The sequence below is a fragment of the Coccinella septempunctata genome, chromosome 2 (assembly GCF_907165205.1).
Source record: "Coccinella septempunctata chromosome 2, icCocSept1.1, whole genome shotgun sequence".
Taxonomy (NCBI): Eukaryota; Metazoa; Arthropoda; class Insecta; order Coleoptera; family Coccinellidae; genus Coccinella; species Coccinella septempunctata.
Genome location: NC_058190.1, coordinates 34,791,961 through 34,808,747, shown reverse-complemented (window position 1 = coordinate 34,808,747; position 16,787 = coordinate 34,791,961). Strand labels below are relative to the sequence as shown.

Here is a 16,787-nt window from a genome sequence, read left to right as displayed (position 1 = left end):
TTTTTGAACGAACGTTAGAAGCGATGACAGATGTCAGCCGCCTCGAGTACCCAAACTCATTCATCACAAATCGATGAGGATGGAGATTTTTGTTGTCACCAAGTTACAACGAAGTGGGTGAAGATTGAACAAAAACAGCGGACTTAAAAATATCACTGATAATTTCTATGATATAAATTATACGAATAAAACAATTTAAAATCAATTAGAAACCTCAAAATATCGTGTTGCCCCTTATATGGTCGAAGTCGTCATATGAAGAATAAAGGACATCATGGGACATTTCAAAATACTTTCGCTTTTCCGGAAAGTGTTCTAATGAATCGTTCAGTACAACCCAACTTTCTTTTGCATTTGGAGTACAAAAAACTGCTTTCTGCGCAGCGACTAGAGCTGATCTGTAGTTTCGAATCAACAAAGATGAAACTGATATTGTGCAGAGAATCTGGAAGAAAATACCTCCTCAGTTATAATGATCAATGAAAGTATGAATATTCTAATACAGGTGTACAGGTTGGACAAAATTCGTTGTCTACTGAGGGGATCTCGAGAACTTTAAGAGCTAGAAAAAAACGGATGACACATTTCCTAGTTCTTTTTCAGAGAAGCAAAGAATGATGAAAACCCTACGATTCTTCGTTTTTGAGTTATTAGCAAAAATGAGATTTTGACGATTTGAAAAAGTCTCATAACTTTTTTGTCTTTGGAGTACCAGATCTAAATTTGAACCTTCTTAGGTTAGAATCGACTAACGAAAGATTTTTTTCCAATTAAAAAAACGAAAGTTCGCCTAATGATTCGAAATGACAAAATATTTTGAGCTCGTCAGTGGATTCTACTCAAAAAAGTGCCTTTAGAAGTATCGAGTTTCACATCTGTAACTTCAAAGACAAAAAAGTTAGCAGAACTTTACGAAAACGTCAAAATCTCATTTTTTGCTAATAACTCAAAAACGAAGAATCGTAGGAGTCTACGGTTTTCTTTATTTCTCTGAACAAAAGCTCGGAAATGTCTCATCCGTTTTCTTCAAGCTCTTATAGTTCTCGAGATCGCCTCAGTAGTCAACGAATTTTGCCCACCCTGTACACAATACTCATAATAAGGACTTTTTTCGGAACTTCATTCGAATCAATTAAACTTTGACGACATCTCCAAAATCCATTCTTTTTTGAATCGAAAAATAAATAATAATTTTCCTTACCTTTGACACGTTTTTGTGTGTGGTTTTAGCTTTCCTCAACTTTAGAGCAACGTTAGCTGCATTGTAAGCGGCTTCCTTATGTGACGAGGGTGATTTCATCTGTTTAAGGGAGTATAATAACGTCAACGCTAAAGTTAACCATAAATCTGAATTTCCTGGTAATAAGTGAACTAATTCGCTCGTTTTCCTTATGGCCTTAGCATGGTTTCCCTGAAAATTAAGACTAACAGTAACAGTGGGTCTCTTTAAATTTAAAGTTCCTTTGTTCCTATTTAAAAGAGGAAGAAGTAGGCTCTAAATTATAAGGACTTTAAAACAGCATCAGTCTGTTGAGGTTGATGGCTAATATAATTAGTAAATTAGTTAGAAGGTAAACGCCTATGTGGCAGCAAAGGAAGTGGACTAACTAGGATCTAAGTTTAGAGCGAAACACCGAGAACGTGCCGTCATTAAAACAAGCAACAGACCGCTTCACTCTTTTTTGAGCTCATCAGAACCGTATAACAACGATGACAAGCTGTAACTTACGAGGATTTATTGAGATCTAGTTAGCCTAGACCAGTTGCATGCGTAAAAAAAAAATATTGCGTTACCATAGCAACGAACAATAACTGATTAGAATAAGTGTCAGTGTGAAGTTTGATGTCAATATATTTAAAAAAGAGTTACGCAATAAATTAAAAGAAGATGTCCACCGAAATTGTGAAAATCGAAAAATTGTTGTATCGAGCGTGTTGACGAAAAGCGTGCAAGGGTAGAAGCATCGCGTTCGATCTGTGCTAGATTGGAAAATGATGTAGACTTCTTAAACCGAATTGTTACTATGGATGAGACTTGGGTACATTTATACGATCCAGAAACAAAGCAACAATCGATGGAATGGCGACACTCTGGTTCTCCAAGACCTAAGAAGTTTTGTGTCCAAAAATCTGCTGGGAAAGTTCTTGCTTCAGTTTTTTGGGATTGCCATGGATTAATCATGATCGATTTTTTGGATAAGGGTAGAACAATATCCGGAAATTACTATTCGACTTTACTGACGACTCTACGCGAAAAAATTAACGAGAAAAGACGCGGAAAGCTATTCAAAGGTGTTTTGTTTTTGCAAGACAACGTCCCTGCACACAAATCTCATGTTGCCATGCCAAAAATTCGTGATTTAGGGTTTGAATTACTAGAACACCCCCCTTATTCACTAGATTTGGCTCCATCTGACTATCATCTCTTTCCTCAACTGAAAAAAAGTTAAAAAAAAAGTAGAAATATTTGTTACCTGAAACATGTGGACGTACGAAAGCAAAGAGATGAAATCTTCTATACTCTGTGGCACATCTTCTAAAACTTCCACTTGTTTGAGAGTCATCGGAATAAGCGGAGAATCCTTTTGAAGAACTCCTAAGGCTATCAATGCGTACATCACTCGAGCAGTTGGTAACCTCTTATTGAAACTTTAAAAAAACAAATACTCAATATTCCTATTCAAACTCACAGTCGAAACATAATCTTCACAAAACGTATAACCTTATATTCCTACCTTTCAACTATCGCTTTTTTGGCGAGATCAGGTTCGCCAAGTCCATAAGTTATGATGGCCATGCAAGCTATCACATCCCCAACTGTTGCTTCCTTCGCCAAATATTGTACAATTGCCAAATATATACTTGAAGCCTCTTGGAATTGGTTGTCTGGGAGAGGTAACACACTTATGAAATTAGTTTAAGGCTTGTCATTTGCTTTATTCGTTAAGTTTCACTTGGAAAGTGTAGAAGCAATAGAATTTTTCGAATGGGCATTTAATAATAAAAACAACTCTTTTTCACGCAAGCTGCTGTGGGGGTTTCTGGAAGAACTCTTTAATTATTATTCGCAACCAAATATCAGTCAGTGATCTCTTGAATAGAGTTCCTGGTTTTGATCTTCCCAGGAAAATTTTGCATCGTATAAGAACAGGTCACGGACGTTGCAATAGTATGCTTTTCCGACGCAATTCAGTTGAGAGCTTGATGTTAAAAGTTGTAATGATCTTTATAAAGAGAAAAAAACATATATAATTAATATTATTACCTTTGTACAGAGCCAGAGCATACCAAATGCCGCTGTTGAAGGAACTTTCCTGTACATCACTGCAAATCTTAATGGCCTCCTTGTATAGTCCTAATTTGTTCAAAACTCGACCGAAGTTTATTCTCGCAAAGTCACTGTACTTCTCGGTCGACAAGTTCAAGGCTTTCCTGAAAGCTTCAGCGGCACCGGATATCAGTCCCATCCTCTCTCTCAAAATGCCGAGCATATTCCAAGAGCAAGAGTCGTAAGGATTCATCTCTGAAAGAACAGCAAAACCATAAAATGTTTGAAAGAACAAATTGAAATAATCTTTAACATTTTACAGTCGAAGAATGTTAATTACTGATAACCCAACTGGGCTAGATATACTCCCGCAATATAATACAGGATGCCAAGAAAAATCTTGGACAAACTTTTTTCATTTAACTACATTAAACAAAACAACAACGAATAATAATAACTTAAACATTTAGTAATAATATGCCGTTTTGCAGAGACACCTTTCTTTGTACCAGTGTTATTCATAGATATTTTCTTTCCAAAGTGACCACTTTTTGAGTAACAAATTTAGATAAAATTAGAAAACCGAAATAAATCTCGATAAGAAGCGAACTTCTGTATTTACTCAAGGAAAGTCTTTTCTTCGAACTGCTAATTGGGTGTTAATGAAAGAAGATGTACATACTGAAAGGGAAATCAAAATATTTAACATCTAAGTGATTTCGTCAACAACTATCACTTCCATATTCTCTCCGATCATACGCACACTTTATGCGTCTCTATATATAAAGGGATATTGGGAACGAAAAGAATATTATCGATTTCGCGTTCAAAATGATAAACACACGTTCAGTTGTTCTTTTAGTTCTCATCGTAATTCACCTCAGTAGTGCTAATGCTGAAGATGGACTTGAAGCAAGAAAAAAACACCATATCAAACATGGGTTATTTTGTGAGTACGAAATAATATTAATATTGAAAATAGATGGCCGGTACTATTTGAAAAGTCATAATTTAACTTGTTTGAAAGGAAACTAATAACAACGCCAATCTTGAAATAATAAAGAAAACAGAAACAGCAAGGGTTTACGCTTAATCTATAACACAAATGAATTTTATATTCAGGGCTCAGATATGGAACCCCTTTAGGTTGAGTCTTTGACTTGTACATAGGTACATTTTTACAAAAGATACGAAGATTCCTGAGGTAAAAAAAAACTTTTTTTCTTTACTATTTTTTTTTTCAATTTAGCTCTGTTGGGAAGATACATGCTCTTGAAAATCCATAAAAAATGTAATTTTCAGTTATAACACACAAACGATTCTTTCGAATGGAATGACTTTTAGAATATAGTTTTTGATTAAGGTGATGGATCTTCTCCGAACACACATCTTCCAGTTTCTCAATTACATAACATAAAAATACCAAAAATGGGTCATTTTTGAATCTGGTAACTCTTCTACTAAATGAAATAAACAACGATAATGAATGATTACATATGGATGGTTGCAAGTTGAATTCGTTATTATGATTGAAAATTAAGTAAAAATCAAGGGAAGAATATTCGGTATTTATCGCCAACGAAATTGCGGTAACTCATCTATTGTATCATACATAGTACTTTCCAATGGAATGGAAAAAGTGAGTTAATGCATGTTTTTTTTCAATATAGTAGCTTATTTCTATTATGAAAACTTAAAATAACTATATGTTTTTATCTAAGAAATATATGTACAAGTCGAAGACTCACTCTGAAGGAGTTTATACCCGATTTTATTTTTTTGCAGAGTCTTTATAAATGATTATTTCATCACAGTGGAGATTTCAATCACTTTCACAGTTTTTAAAACAAAAGATTCACGAAATTTTGATAAAAAAAGCGATGTCACAATAATTTTGAGGGACCCTTATATTTCCATCCACCGCCAATCATATTGATAAAGGAAATAATTGGGCCTGGCTAGAATGAAAAATATTAAGGATTGTATGATTTTACAGAAGTAAATTGTGTTATATTTTTAGATGGTTCAGCACTCATACAATATTTGACGTTCTTGGCAATCAAAGTTAAATTGGTTCTTGTTATTGGAGTCATTTTCACCGTCATAGTATTTGGTGGGAAACTCTTCGCTTTGGTGAAATATGCAGGATTTCAAGGTATGTTTAATACAATATCTCATGTATTTTTGCTCTGTATTTACTCTGAAAAGCCCATTGATTGATGGATTTATTTATAGATATCGAACTTACATACACATAGTCAAAAAAATACTGCAAATTGATCATTTAAAAAGCGCACTCATTGGAATGGTCTAAATTATTTGTAGCTCAGGTGGCACAACTCTCCTCTTCCACTTAAAAAGAAGTAGAAGATTTGAATGGCTGAAATATGTTTGCGCTACAACAAGGCGTACTCTAAAGGCGTTGAAATAAATTTGGACAAATAATATTATGTGCTTCATTGTCAAATTTGGAGTAATTTTTTGGCCCATAACACATACTGTGAAATTCCAATTTTTTATCCTAAACAGACTCTTATCATCACCCGAAAGAAGTATACATCCACAGCCCCCATGACGCGGAATACATACAAGACCACTCAGATTTTATAGGACCCCATGAGATAGAGCATCCCTTCAAGAGATTCTCGACAGTAAATTACGATATGAACAAAAGGAAAAACGACAATTTGGCTGGATACAAAAGGAGTTCAACAAATATAAATTACATTGAAAAATTGATGTCTTTTCTCATGAGGTAAGCTTCGGTAAAAACGACGTTGAACGATCTCCATCATATCGAAATTCCAGGTTGAATCTGACCGAGAGGATATTCAAAGAGATGAAGATGGATCGAGTAGAGTGTCGAAAAAAATTTGTGTGTGAAACGAAGTTCATAGCCGAAAACAGTTCCTTGTTCAGGGCTGTTATGAGGTTGATGAGGTGAGTTATTTTCGAGACTATGTGAAGAAGGAAACTTTTTACACGATTTTGATGGTTTTCAGTGATTCAACTTTTGAGAGCTACAAACCGAATAATAAGACGAACTCTATAGCGGAATGTAGGAATATGTATCCAAATTGTGAAGTGAGATGAAGCATGTTCTGAATATTCATCAAAGGCCGATATATTATTCATTAATTTATTTATATTTATGCTAATTTATTTATTTATAACTGTGCAACAATTAATAAAGTATAATAATATTGAATAGTATTGTTTCTCCGAAAAAAAAAACCTTTTTTTTTACCTTTTATTACTCAATGAGAGTTTATGGGATAAAAAAATAATCAACACTTCATTCGACTATTTTCATCTCTAAAAAACTATTTTTGTAGAAAAATAATAAGATAGCGGAAACCGTCTGTTCAGTATAGACCTTTTACATAAACGGCAGAATGAATAAAAAAAACAACAATAGAGAGATATGGAAGAAGCGTACAACGCCGACATACGCTAATAACGTTATGCGGTAATGGAATAACGTCTTGCGCTATCTGGCTCGGAATTTAGACGTATGGAAGATACGAATTTAGCGTAAGCAACAGATGATCGGTAAATGTCAAAGTTTGTTGTCGATAGGTTATGCATTTTGGGTTGATTTTATGTTGTTTTTGTGAATAATGTGCGTTTATATGGATGCATATCTACAGGAATTTTTGTTTGTGGAGGTGGATTAAACTGTATTGAAAAATACCTGTTCACAGTGATGCTTTCATGATTTTGAAATAGACATGGACCTTTAAGTGGTCACTATAGTTACTAAGAAAAAATATCATCTGGAGGATATGTAGAGATAACGTAGAATTATTTGTGTACTGCTTTACTGCCATTAACCTATAAGCCAATGTCCAATCTAGATGTTTCTACTTTTATGAGTCTTAATAAAAAAATCTCGAATTGAACCCTTTTATTTCATATTGAAAACAAGTTACATAGTTCATAATCATCAATATGGGATTGAAATAGGTACTCAGAATTAAACACAGGATGGAAATTTCTATTTTCATTTGACTCTTACTTTCATGTGACCCATTAATTGATATACACTTTTAACTTTGGTTATTAGATTATTCTTGAGGAACTCATTTCGTCTCTTCTGCTTCTATTCTCTTAAAAAAAATTCGTCTCAATGTCAATTAAGAGGCCCATGTTTCAAAACATAACCTATTTCTGTCAAAACAAACGGAAAAATAGTAATGCGCAAGGCAAGAAAACAACGTAAATTACGATAACGTTCAACGTTATCCACCCGTAAATTACGGCATGCGGTAACGTTAATACCGCCCGCTATTCTGAAAATGGAAATACGCATGCGTCGTAACGTTATTAGCGCTTGACGTTATTACCGCATGACGTTAAGGATGCTTCCATATCTCTCTAATATGAAAAAGAGTGACAAAAGCAATAAAAAACGAACATAGGCAAGTCTTCTTACCAAATACTTATATTTGGGAAATAACACTGTTGATAATTTCAATTTATACTCACGGGTATACCAAGTAAGAGCATCGCAAGCCACTGGTATTGCATGTAAGTCATCAATGGCATGGGAATTTGAGGTCATTGGCGATTGCATCAGTTTTCTGCACACCCAATGTCCATATCCCAGAGCACCTTGTGGGTGAAAACCTAGATCTGTGCTGTGCCTGAACAAATCCATTGCCTCGTCACCCTGATCCAATATCTCAGCTAAAATACCCTGCGAAAAAATTGATATTCTCCAGCACAAATTCTGAGCATAGTGACTATAAATCATCACAACATGTACAGTTATAGTGGCCTTTTTGTTGGGTTACTGTGTATATTTCTATACAATCTGAGTACAATCAAACACGACCGAAACAAATTATAAATAGTGCAAATAAAAATACATATTACAAGAACCTATTTCATAAGTGAAAAAAAATTGTAAGTTATGATACTTCAAGTTTCTATAAGAACTCTTTCTTTTCTGACTCAGATTGTCGACCTCGCTCCAAAATGTATGAAAAAGCAGGTAACGCTTACTTGTCCAATCCAACTCTGGATATAATTAGGATCTGATCTTTGAGCCTGCCCAAATGCCTGATTTGCCAACAAAATATTCTCCAACTTCAGATATAAGACGCCCAAATTGGTCCATGAAATGTAACTATTACGATTTGCTGTGACAGCTTTTATAAAAGCGTGCTGAGCCAGTGCATAGTTAGGAGGATCTGAAAGAGTTAGGTAAGGAAATGTCTCTTTTATTCTATCACCTCGACCACAAGAAAATATCATTGGAAAAATTCGACTGGGGATAGTGAACTTTGTGATATTAAAAATGATGGCATACTTAACAATTTTGGTATTAATGGTTTATATGAGTTAGATTAGTTTACGTTTTCAAATTGACTAGCATAGTGGGAGGCAATGCATAGATAAAGATTATTATTATTAGGAAAAGGTATACTTGTTCACCAACCTGAAGATGCTACTTTGATAGCGAAACATGTATGGTGAAAATCATTTTAGCATAAAAAACATGTTCTTATAATGAAAATTAGTAGGATATTCCAATTATATTAATATTATTTTGAATTAAAATTCAAATATTTTTGAATAGGTTACCTTTAGTCATTGCAACAATTCCCAATAGATTCCAATGTTGCCAATAGGAAGGATTCTTGGAAATACACTGTTGTAAAATAGCTTGGGCTCTGGTCAAGATTTCATTGATCGTTTCCTTATCCTCTGAATGCTTAGCTTGATGATGGTAAGCGACAGCTAGATCATGCCAGAGCAGATCGTTGTTTTCAGTCAGTACAATTGCCTTACAATAACACCTGAAAATGAAAAAAATAACGAACGCTAGTTGTAACAATTGAACCTGTAAAAACTGTCATTTTTATAGTGGGGGTGTTTCCTGGATGTAAAAACTGAAATGTTTAACATCGGCCTCTAAGTCAATGAAGGCATTGTAGCTCATAGAAACATTAAACGGAAAATACGCCGAAAACAACTTTTATGAAACTGTAGCTTGAGCGAATGGAAGAATTAATTTATCTTGGCTCTCTTAGAAGATACTCAAAAAAATACAATGACAAAAACAGAAGAAAAGTGCAAATAGGACATATTATCGAATCCCAAAATATAGGGTGTGGGAGGTTGGCTTTGAATTATACTGCTTTAGTGTTCTGCTTCTTACTGAAAGGTTTCGAACTATAAATCATTCAATTTCAAAGTTGACGCCTACCACGATGTTACATTAATTTATAAAGACCCTGTACCTTGTCCTAGAAACCATCAAGTTACATATGTATAAGATCTTGAGAACAAGCTTAGTCAATAGTATATATAGGGTATTTCAACATAAAATGGACATACATATACAGGCTGGCTTTGCCTTCCACAGTCCCGTACTTCAAATGTAATGATATCACATAAAAATTATGTAAACTATGTAAATATTTCAACATACCTAACAGCAAGTTGCAATAAGTCTTCCTTTTCTAAAATTTTGTCGCCATCATCTTGATTTGGTTCGTCAATTGCTCTCATTATCATCAAACAACAATATTTTTCAGGCAATTGTGCAACCAGAATGCAACAGTCACCAAGTATTTTCCAGAGACAAGATATTTCACTGCCTTGTTGAATTGCCCTGTTGAATAGATAGAAAAAAAAAACAATTTGAATGAATGAATCACCAAATTTCATGAATGGAACGCCAAATTTCCACTTTGTAACATAACAACCGACCCAAATCAGAGGGTCGTTTTTATATAACTCAACTTTCTACCTTGAAACTGCTTCAACTCCATACTGAGCACAATCTCTGGCAGTTCCAAGTCTTTGTTCCATAACACATTCAGCAGCTCTTTTCAAACAAGTTTCGGCCAACCCAGTTAAAGTTAATATACATTTTTTATTCTTACATAGAAGTGCTTCAAAATCTTGCATTGCATCATGGAAATGACCCAAATCCTGAAAACGACAAAAACTGGAATCATGATTGAACATCATTGGGTTATTAAAGAAATTACTTTTTTGATGAGGGCGATTTGGAGTGCTGGATATAGAGCATCACCTGAGATTTCCAGAACTCGTTCATAGGCTTTCAGTGCTGAAGTATATGCCCCTTTATATAAATATGCATCAGCCAAAGCTTCCCAACAATGACTAAAAAAATTAAGCTCATAAGAATTGAATAAGGAAACAATAGGGAATACTCCTTCTGACAAAATGACGTATTTTTTAAGAAATATCCTTGAAACGTTACATTCTAAAATAACCATTTCAACTGTTTCCCAAAAAAAAATTATTTTAAGTACTTAAAAATGAAAAATAAAAATGGGTATTTTAAATTTAAAGCGATTTATGTCGATTACACAAGCTGGCAACGTCGACTGAAATATGCGTTGATAATAAAGGACAACAAATACATTATATTGATGAGATAGACAAAGATGGCTGTCTATCTTGAGTATTAATTATTAATTGAATACTCAAAGCTGTCTATGAGGTCTGCGACGAACGAGAAACCTCGTAAAATTTTATGCGATTTTTATGGCCGGTTGCTGTTGAGGCTCGGCAGTAAGAAGGCGCCTTATGATGGCTGTAAATAAACTGCTGTCATTTTATAAACAAGATGATCGGACATTGTTCTTTTTATTTTCTAGTAGGCGCTGTTGCCAAATCGTAAACTTGAAACAAAGCGATTTAAATTTTAAAACCCCATATTTTGGGGTTGGATTGATTTTGAATGGTTTCCGTGGTGAATTTGAAAAATTCATGAATGAAACTCATAATGTTTAAACTTTCATATGCAGTGATAACCCAAATTGAGGAGAATTCCCCATTGTACAAAAAGTATTTTGAATTTTTGGTAACAGATTTTTATAGAAAAAACCATGGTCAGCATGTACTCTTCCTCAACAAAATGGAATTTCTGTAATTACTTTGAGTGAGTGTGGTTTACTAGTTCGATTCAGATCGTAATATTTGTTGAATCATATGGGCAGGTGTCATATGTCTGAATTAATTTCGTCTATAAAAATTGTTCAGTATGTCTTTCATTACGCTTTACATAGTCATTATAAGTACATCTTTGAAAATTTATAATAGTGTGTTATCAATAGTTTTTGGTTTATTGTCATAAACAATAGATTTCATGATAGGTATCTCATTTTAATTCTGAATATTAAAACAATCGTGAATAAGTCCATTTTTCCTAGCTTTTCCTTAAATAATTGTAAAGAATTCTCTACAAGCTCTAACATAATGTGCCACAGGTAGTAATGAACCAAAATCTGCTCATTTAACCTTCGACTTCCCAAGGAGAAGAAAATTTCAATCATTTTCATCATGAACAAATTGAAAAATGTTATTTTTCAAAAATGTATTCGATAATGTTGATTATTTAGTTTATCATTGAAAAAATGCAATGGTAACATATCAAACTCACGCATTAGCTTCGTCTACTCTTGATACCAATCTCAGGTGTTGAATCGCTTGATTGTACTCGCCCTGTTCCATCAAATTTAGACCCATCTGCATCCAAGCCCATATGTTTTGCTTATTGATTACATTCTTTGTTATTGTTTGCAAAAGTGCTGTATTGGCATCCTAAAATGAAAAATATTTACTAATGTATTTTACCGTTATATTTTTTTATACATTGAAGTATAATTACACTAATAACTTCATTAATTAAAACACTTGACTGCCTTTCTAGAGCAAAAATTACATGAAATTTACTCACCCAGTTCTTGAGTATCCTATAGATTTTGCTCAGTTCCAGTGCTGCATTACTGAAGGTAGGACATAGCTTGTATGACCTCTCATAACATCTTCTGGCTTTATTATATTGTTTCATCTCACAATAGCACCTTCCAAGATAAAAGAAGGAATAATAATTATTCGGATCATTTTTTGCTGCCTGGAAGTAAATCCATATTATTAAATTTACATCACAATTGCAATTTGGAATGGACAATCCATTGAAAAATGAATTGATCATACTCATTTCATTCAGATTCAGATTTCAAACTGCAAAATATAACACAAAATCTTTTGAAATTTGAAATTCTCACCTTCAAGAAAGGCAGCAAGCATTTATCGAACTCTCCAAGTTCGAAATGCGTGACCCCCAGCTCCAAAAACCACTCAGGAGTTTGAATCGCCTTTTTGTTCAAAACTTCCAAAGCAAGAAGATGATGGTTCTGCTTTCTCAATAACTGCGCCCTAAGAATTCCGGAAAAATCATCTTCGCTTTTGTCCGACCTTTCCATCTGAGTTATTGAACGTTTAGCTTCCACCATATTACCCAACTTGATGTTTGCCCTGGTGTAATGAGGAAGGCACAGCTCCTTGGATTTTTCATCCAGCTAAAAAAATTACGTTTAATTGAAATTCACATTAAAACTCCTTTCTGTTTGATGGAATAAAATTAGTTCACACTTTATTATAACCTGATGGAACTAGAAACTTAAACAATTTGAGGAGCTTGAACATTTTTCTCCTCAAAAAAAAGATAATGTTGAGAATCGATAGGCAGGGAACTAAAATGTCATTCGAAAAATTGACATAATAAATCTTGGAAATTTGCATTACTCACAGAGAAAAGTAGTGAAACATTTGAATGACTATGTTATAAAGTTCTTCTTGAAATAAGGTCATAGTACATACTATGAGAAATCATTCACCTTTTCATAAAGTTCTATTGCCTTCTCCCAATGACAACTCTCAGAAGATCTAGATAAAGCCTCCAAGTACATGGTTTCACAATCTCTTCTTACATGCTCATCACAAGAATTTTTAGGTGACTTGATTAGTTTGACGGCAAACTTTGCTGACTCTGCAGCGTCATCATAGGAATGAAGCATAATATTGACTCTTGTCAGAAGAATCCAAGCATGTGAAAGACTTGACTTCATGGAAACAACTACAAGAAAACATCATGAGAATCCAAGTGTTATAATGAGATACATGCTCTCCCTATTTCCAAAGTAGGTTCAATATTTTGGTGGCTACTGTATACAGGATTTCAACTAATGTTACGACAAAATAAAGGAGGAGATTTCTTTCCTCTTTTCTTACCTGTATTCAATTTATTTTTAGCTTCAATATATTCTCCGCTTTCTACATCACATATCGCTTTTGTAAAAATCCCCATAGCATTAACAGGTTCCAAAACTAACAGATCTTTGTAAACATTTTCAATGTTCACAAATTCCGATATGACACAAGGTTTTTTCTCTACATATAACTCATTATAAAGTTGACATATCCAATTCATTGATGTTATATCTTCAGGAAATATTTTGTACATTTTTATCACATGAGTGAGAAGCCTCTCGTACTTCTTCTGCTTATAGAGGACCATTAAATATTGGGAATAATAATCTGTTGTTACAGTCTCATTATTGCTTATGAGACTACTAAGAATATCTTCATACTGAAAATTATGTTGATATGAGTTTTGAATAATATAAATGAATCTTTTTTTTCAGTTAATACCATACAGGGTGTTACATCTTAATATTTAAGGGGCGATTCTTGAACCCATTTTGAAAAAACTTCATATTATGAAATGTTGTGAACGTTCTTGTGAGGGTGATAAAGCTTCTAATATAGTGTAATTATTATTTATTACTATTTTTTTTACTCTTGCTCAAAGAAAAATTAGAAACATTATTCTAAGGGCCAGTTTCATAATAAATTTTGCAGTCCCTTTAATTTTAAGCCCCTTCAATTTCCAAGTCTCATTTAGAGCTAATTTCGTGATCAAATTTGAAGTCTCTTATTTTAAAACTTGACAAGGAAGCTTTAAGCTTAAAGGGATTTTGAATTTTATTATAAAACTGGATGTAAGTCCTACTAAAATGAAACAAAATGAAAATGTTACTTAATTAACATTAACATTAACTCAATAGCCTGAAAAAATGCATTTCCATTGCTGTCTCTAGCATATTGACCCTAAAGTAAAACATTTCTTTGTTTTCAGATTAAGGTATAGGGTGAAGCATTGTTAGACAGATTTATTCGTCCCATCAATGATCTATTGGAATACAGGGTGTTGTATTTGAACTTCCCCAAAAAACATTCTGTTTAATTTAGACCACAAGTTGAATCTTGATATTCTCTGAGAATAGTAAAATTCTCAACTTTGTAAGTTTTGTCAGTAGGAATTTAACAATTCATTTGAGACTGTCATTAAGTTAAATTTGAAAAAAATTAATTAATATCTCCAGAACCTCGAAGTTGCAGTTTAAATAAACTGTAGTTCAAATTTTGTGTGGAATCCAAAAATGTATTGAAATATAGGTGTTCCATTTGAAATAACAAAAATTGATTCATTTTTCAGTGTAACAGGAAGTTTCACCGAGACACGAATATTCCCAGGCCAGATTCCCAGCCATTCATAATGATCCACAAATTTTCAGAAGAAAACCTTATTCAGTTCTCTAGATACTTCTAGTTGTCACTTTGTGTGAAACAACCTGAACAACCTTGAACAAGAACATCCTCCAGCCGTTTTCAATAAACTATCTGAAGAAGTACTAGTTACCGCTCCTGAACAAGTTAAGAGTACAGCACTCATTGTTGGAAATCATCTATTTCATATCGTAGAGAATAATTGAATGTACTTACTACTTCAAGGATATCATCAGAGAGTTCATTAGTTTGTTTTAGAATATTGGCCAAAGATGATCTACTATTGGTCAAAGCAGATTCTGAAAAACTGCCACTCTCTACTTTATCATATATAACCCTGCATATCTCTTCAACATTAGTATATTTGTAAAGGCTACATAACTTTTCACAATATTCTATCAGTTTCTTTTCAGTCCTGAAAAATTATTGCATGAACAATGTTATCAATAGTCTGCTACTCGATAGATTACGTTTCTTTTCCAACTAAGAAGGTGTATATTTTAATCAGTTCTAATCTGGCTTCAGTGGTGTCTATTTTTTCAAAATAATTTGCCAATCCATTCCATGCTAGTAAGTTTTCCGGATTGATATCAATAGCTCTTCGAAAAGCCTTTTCACTCTCCTCTGAAGGGGCTGTTTCTTGGATAGAGAGCCCCAAAAAGACTAAGGCTATATAATTATCTTCATCTTCATTAAGAACGTTCTACGATCGAATGAGGCAAAATATGTATCGCAAGTATTATCATCTATACTTACCCTACATATTTTAATCGATTTATTAAAATCCTTAGTTTTGATCGCTTCCCTAGCTTCTTTCAATTGACTTTTGATATCCATTTACTGATTTTAAATTAGAGAAATAAATTTAAAAACTAATTTCAAAAGGTAAGAATTACAATTATTTGTTTATGATTGATAAATGACAAATAATTTAGGTTATATCCATAGACTTAATGAAATTGAAATTATTAAAAAATTTATGGTCAGTCACAAAAAAAAAGAAAAAAGAGGGTAGAGGGAAAAGACAAGTTATGTTTCATGTTCGAAATTATGGAAGAATAAAAGCTAAAATGATTCAGAAATGTTTAACTTTTCCTGACCTTATTATTTATTGAAAAATGCCGAAAACATTGTGGAACATCTGTTATTCATTAGCAGTCAGGGAATCCCCTAAACCGTTCCAAAGTACTTGACATAGTTTATGCGTACTTCTTTAAAAAGATTGCTTTGATTGCTCCACTAGTTTATCAACTTTCTATCTGGAAAAGGGAAAATTACTATTTCCTAGAATGTTTCATAATTTTTGAAATATTAACAATCGCTGTTCTTTGAAATATTAACAATTGCATATCATGGCTATGAACTTGGTAGGCATATAGTAATATTAATGGATAATATTAATTGTTAACACTGGTAATGATGATGAGGAAACAAATAGTTATTTTCCCAACAAGGGGAGATAAATGGTACTTTACCCATATCTTGGAAAAACTTGGAAATAGTTTCCTTGCAAGTGCGGAAAGTTAATACTTTCCCGCACTCAAAAACGCACAAGATTAAAAATATTATTTTTTCTAAACTACCTCTCCTTTCTACCACACTCACTTCAGATTCACTTTACTTATCAGAAAAAAATCACTTTGTCGTACTAGTGCAGGAAAGTGATACTTTCGAACAAGGGCGGTCCTAGATGACTAATTTTCTGGGGGGTGGGGAGGGGTAGTAATTGAAAGAGCAATTGAATTTCAAATTAAGACTTCAAATAACACCCTGTAGGTATCTTTAGGTAGCATTTGCACTCCCATTTTTTTTTTCTTAAAATTGTTCAAGGAATCTCTCCTTTTCCTTTCATTATAATATTGTTTTTTCTTAGTTTCTTCATATGAAAAATTCAAAAAATCGAATTCGTTATGGACTCTGGGGGGGTAATTACACCCTTTACACCCCCCGTAGGACCACCCTTGCTTTCGAAAGTGAAATGAGTGCGAAAACGAGGAAAAAATCGCCTGTTCGTGCAGCGCTCGCCCTGCCTGAAAACTACAGTGACTATATACTCCTACTGTATATACTATATACTCATGGAGAGTATAAACAAAGAGTATCAACGCCTTAGACATCCTCA

General features: G+C 33.5%; 2 protein-coding genes across 2 annotated transcripts; one reads left to right on the top strand and one right to left on the bottom strand.

The window, feature by feature from the left end:
* Positions 1-143: 143 nt before the first annotated feature.
* Positions 144-15,595, bottom strand: LOC123307804 (tetratricopeptide repeat protein 37). Its single transcript, XM_044890243.1, has 19 exons — positions 15,422-15,595; positions 15,136-15,368; positions 14,882-15,080; positions 13,328-13,685; positions 12,934-13,172; positions 12,322-12,615; positions 11,991-12,167; positions 11,694-11,854; positions 10,273-10,408; positions 10,029-10,213; positions 9,708-9,890; positions 8,858-9,072; positions 8,276-8,463; positions 7,757-7,967; positions 3,266-3,523; positions 2,736-2,886; positions 2,475-2,649; positions 1,202-1,411; positions 144-445 (listed from the first exon to the last, which is right to left on the bottom strand). The coding sequence occupies exons 1-19, from the start codon at positions 15,500-15,502 to the stop codon at positions 215-217; spliced, it is 3,885 nt and encodes a 1,294-aa protein (XP_044746178.1). The 5' UTR covers positions 15,503-15,595; the 3' UTR covers positions 144-214.
* LOC123307805 lies at positions 3,889-6,485 on the top strand. The gene is made up of 5 exons (XM_044890244.1): positions 3,889-4,217; positions 5,289-5,423; positions 5,798-6,023; positions 6,077-6,208; positions 6,271-6,485. Exons 1-5 carry the CDS (start codon positions 4,100-4,102, stop codon positions 6,359-6,361), a joined length of 702 nt encoding a protein of 233 aa, XP_044746179.1. The 5' UTR covers positions 3,889-4,099; the 3' UTR covers positions 6,362-6,485.
* Positions 15,596-16,787: the final 1,192 nt, after the last annotated feature.

Bases quoted from the DNA above. Each gene is read 5' to 3' on its own strand.
- LOC123307805 (XM_044890244.1), top strand. From the start codon at position 4,100: ATGATAAACACACGTTCAGTTGTTCTTTTAGTTCTCATCGTAATTCAC. The intron at 5,424-5,797 runs GTATGTTTAATA...TATCCTAAACAG, and splicing joins GAAATATGCAGGATTTCAAG to ACTCTTATCATCACCCGAAA. The intron at 6,024-6,076 runs GTAAGCTTCGGT...TCGAAATTCCAG, and splicing joins TTGATGTCTTTTCTCATGAG to GTTGAATCTGACCGAGAGGA.
- LOC123307804 (XM_044890243.1), bottom strand. From the start codon at position 15,502: ATGGATATCAAAAGTCAATTGAAAGAAGCTAGGGAAGCGATCAAAACT. The intron at 15,081-15,135 runs GTAATCTATCGA...ATAATTTTTCAG, and splicing joins TTCTTAGTTGGAAAAGAAAC to GACTGAAAAGAAACTGATAG. The intron at 10,409-11,693 runs GTGAGTTTGATA...TAATTTTTTTAG, and splicing joins AGAGTAGACGAAGCTAATGC to TCATTGTTGGGAAGCTTTGG.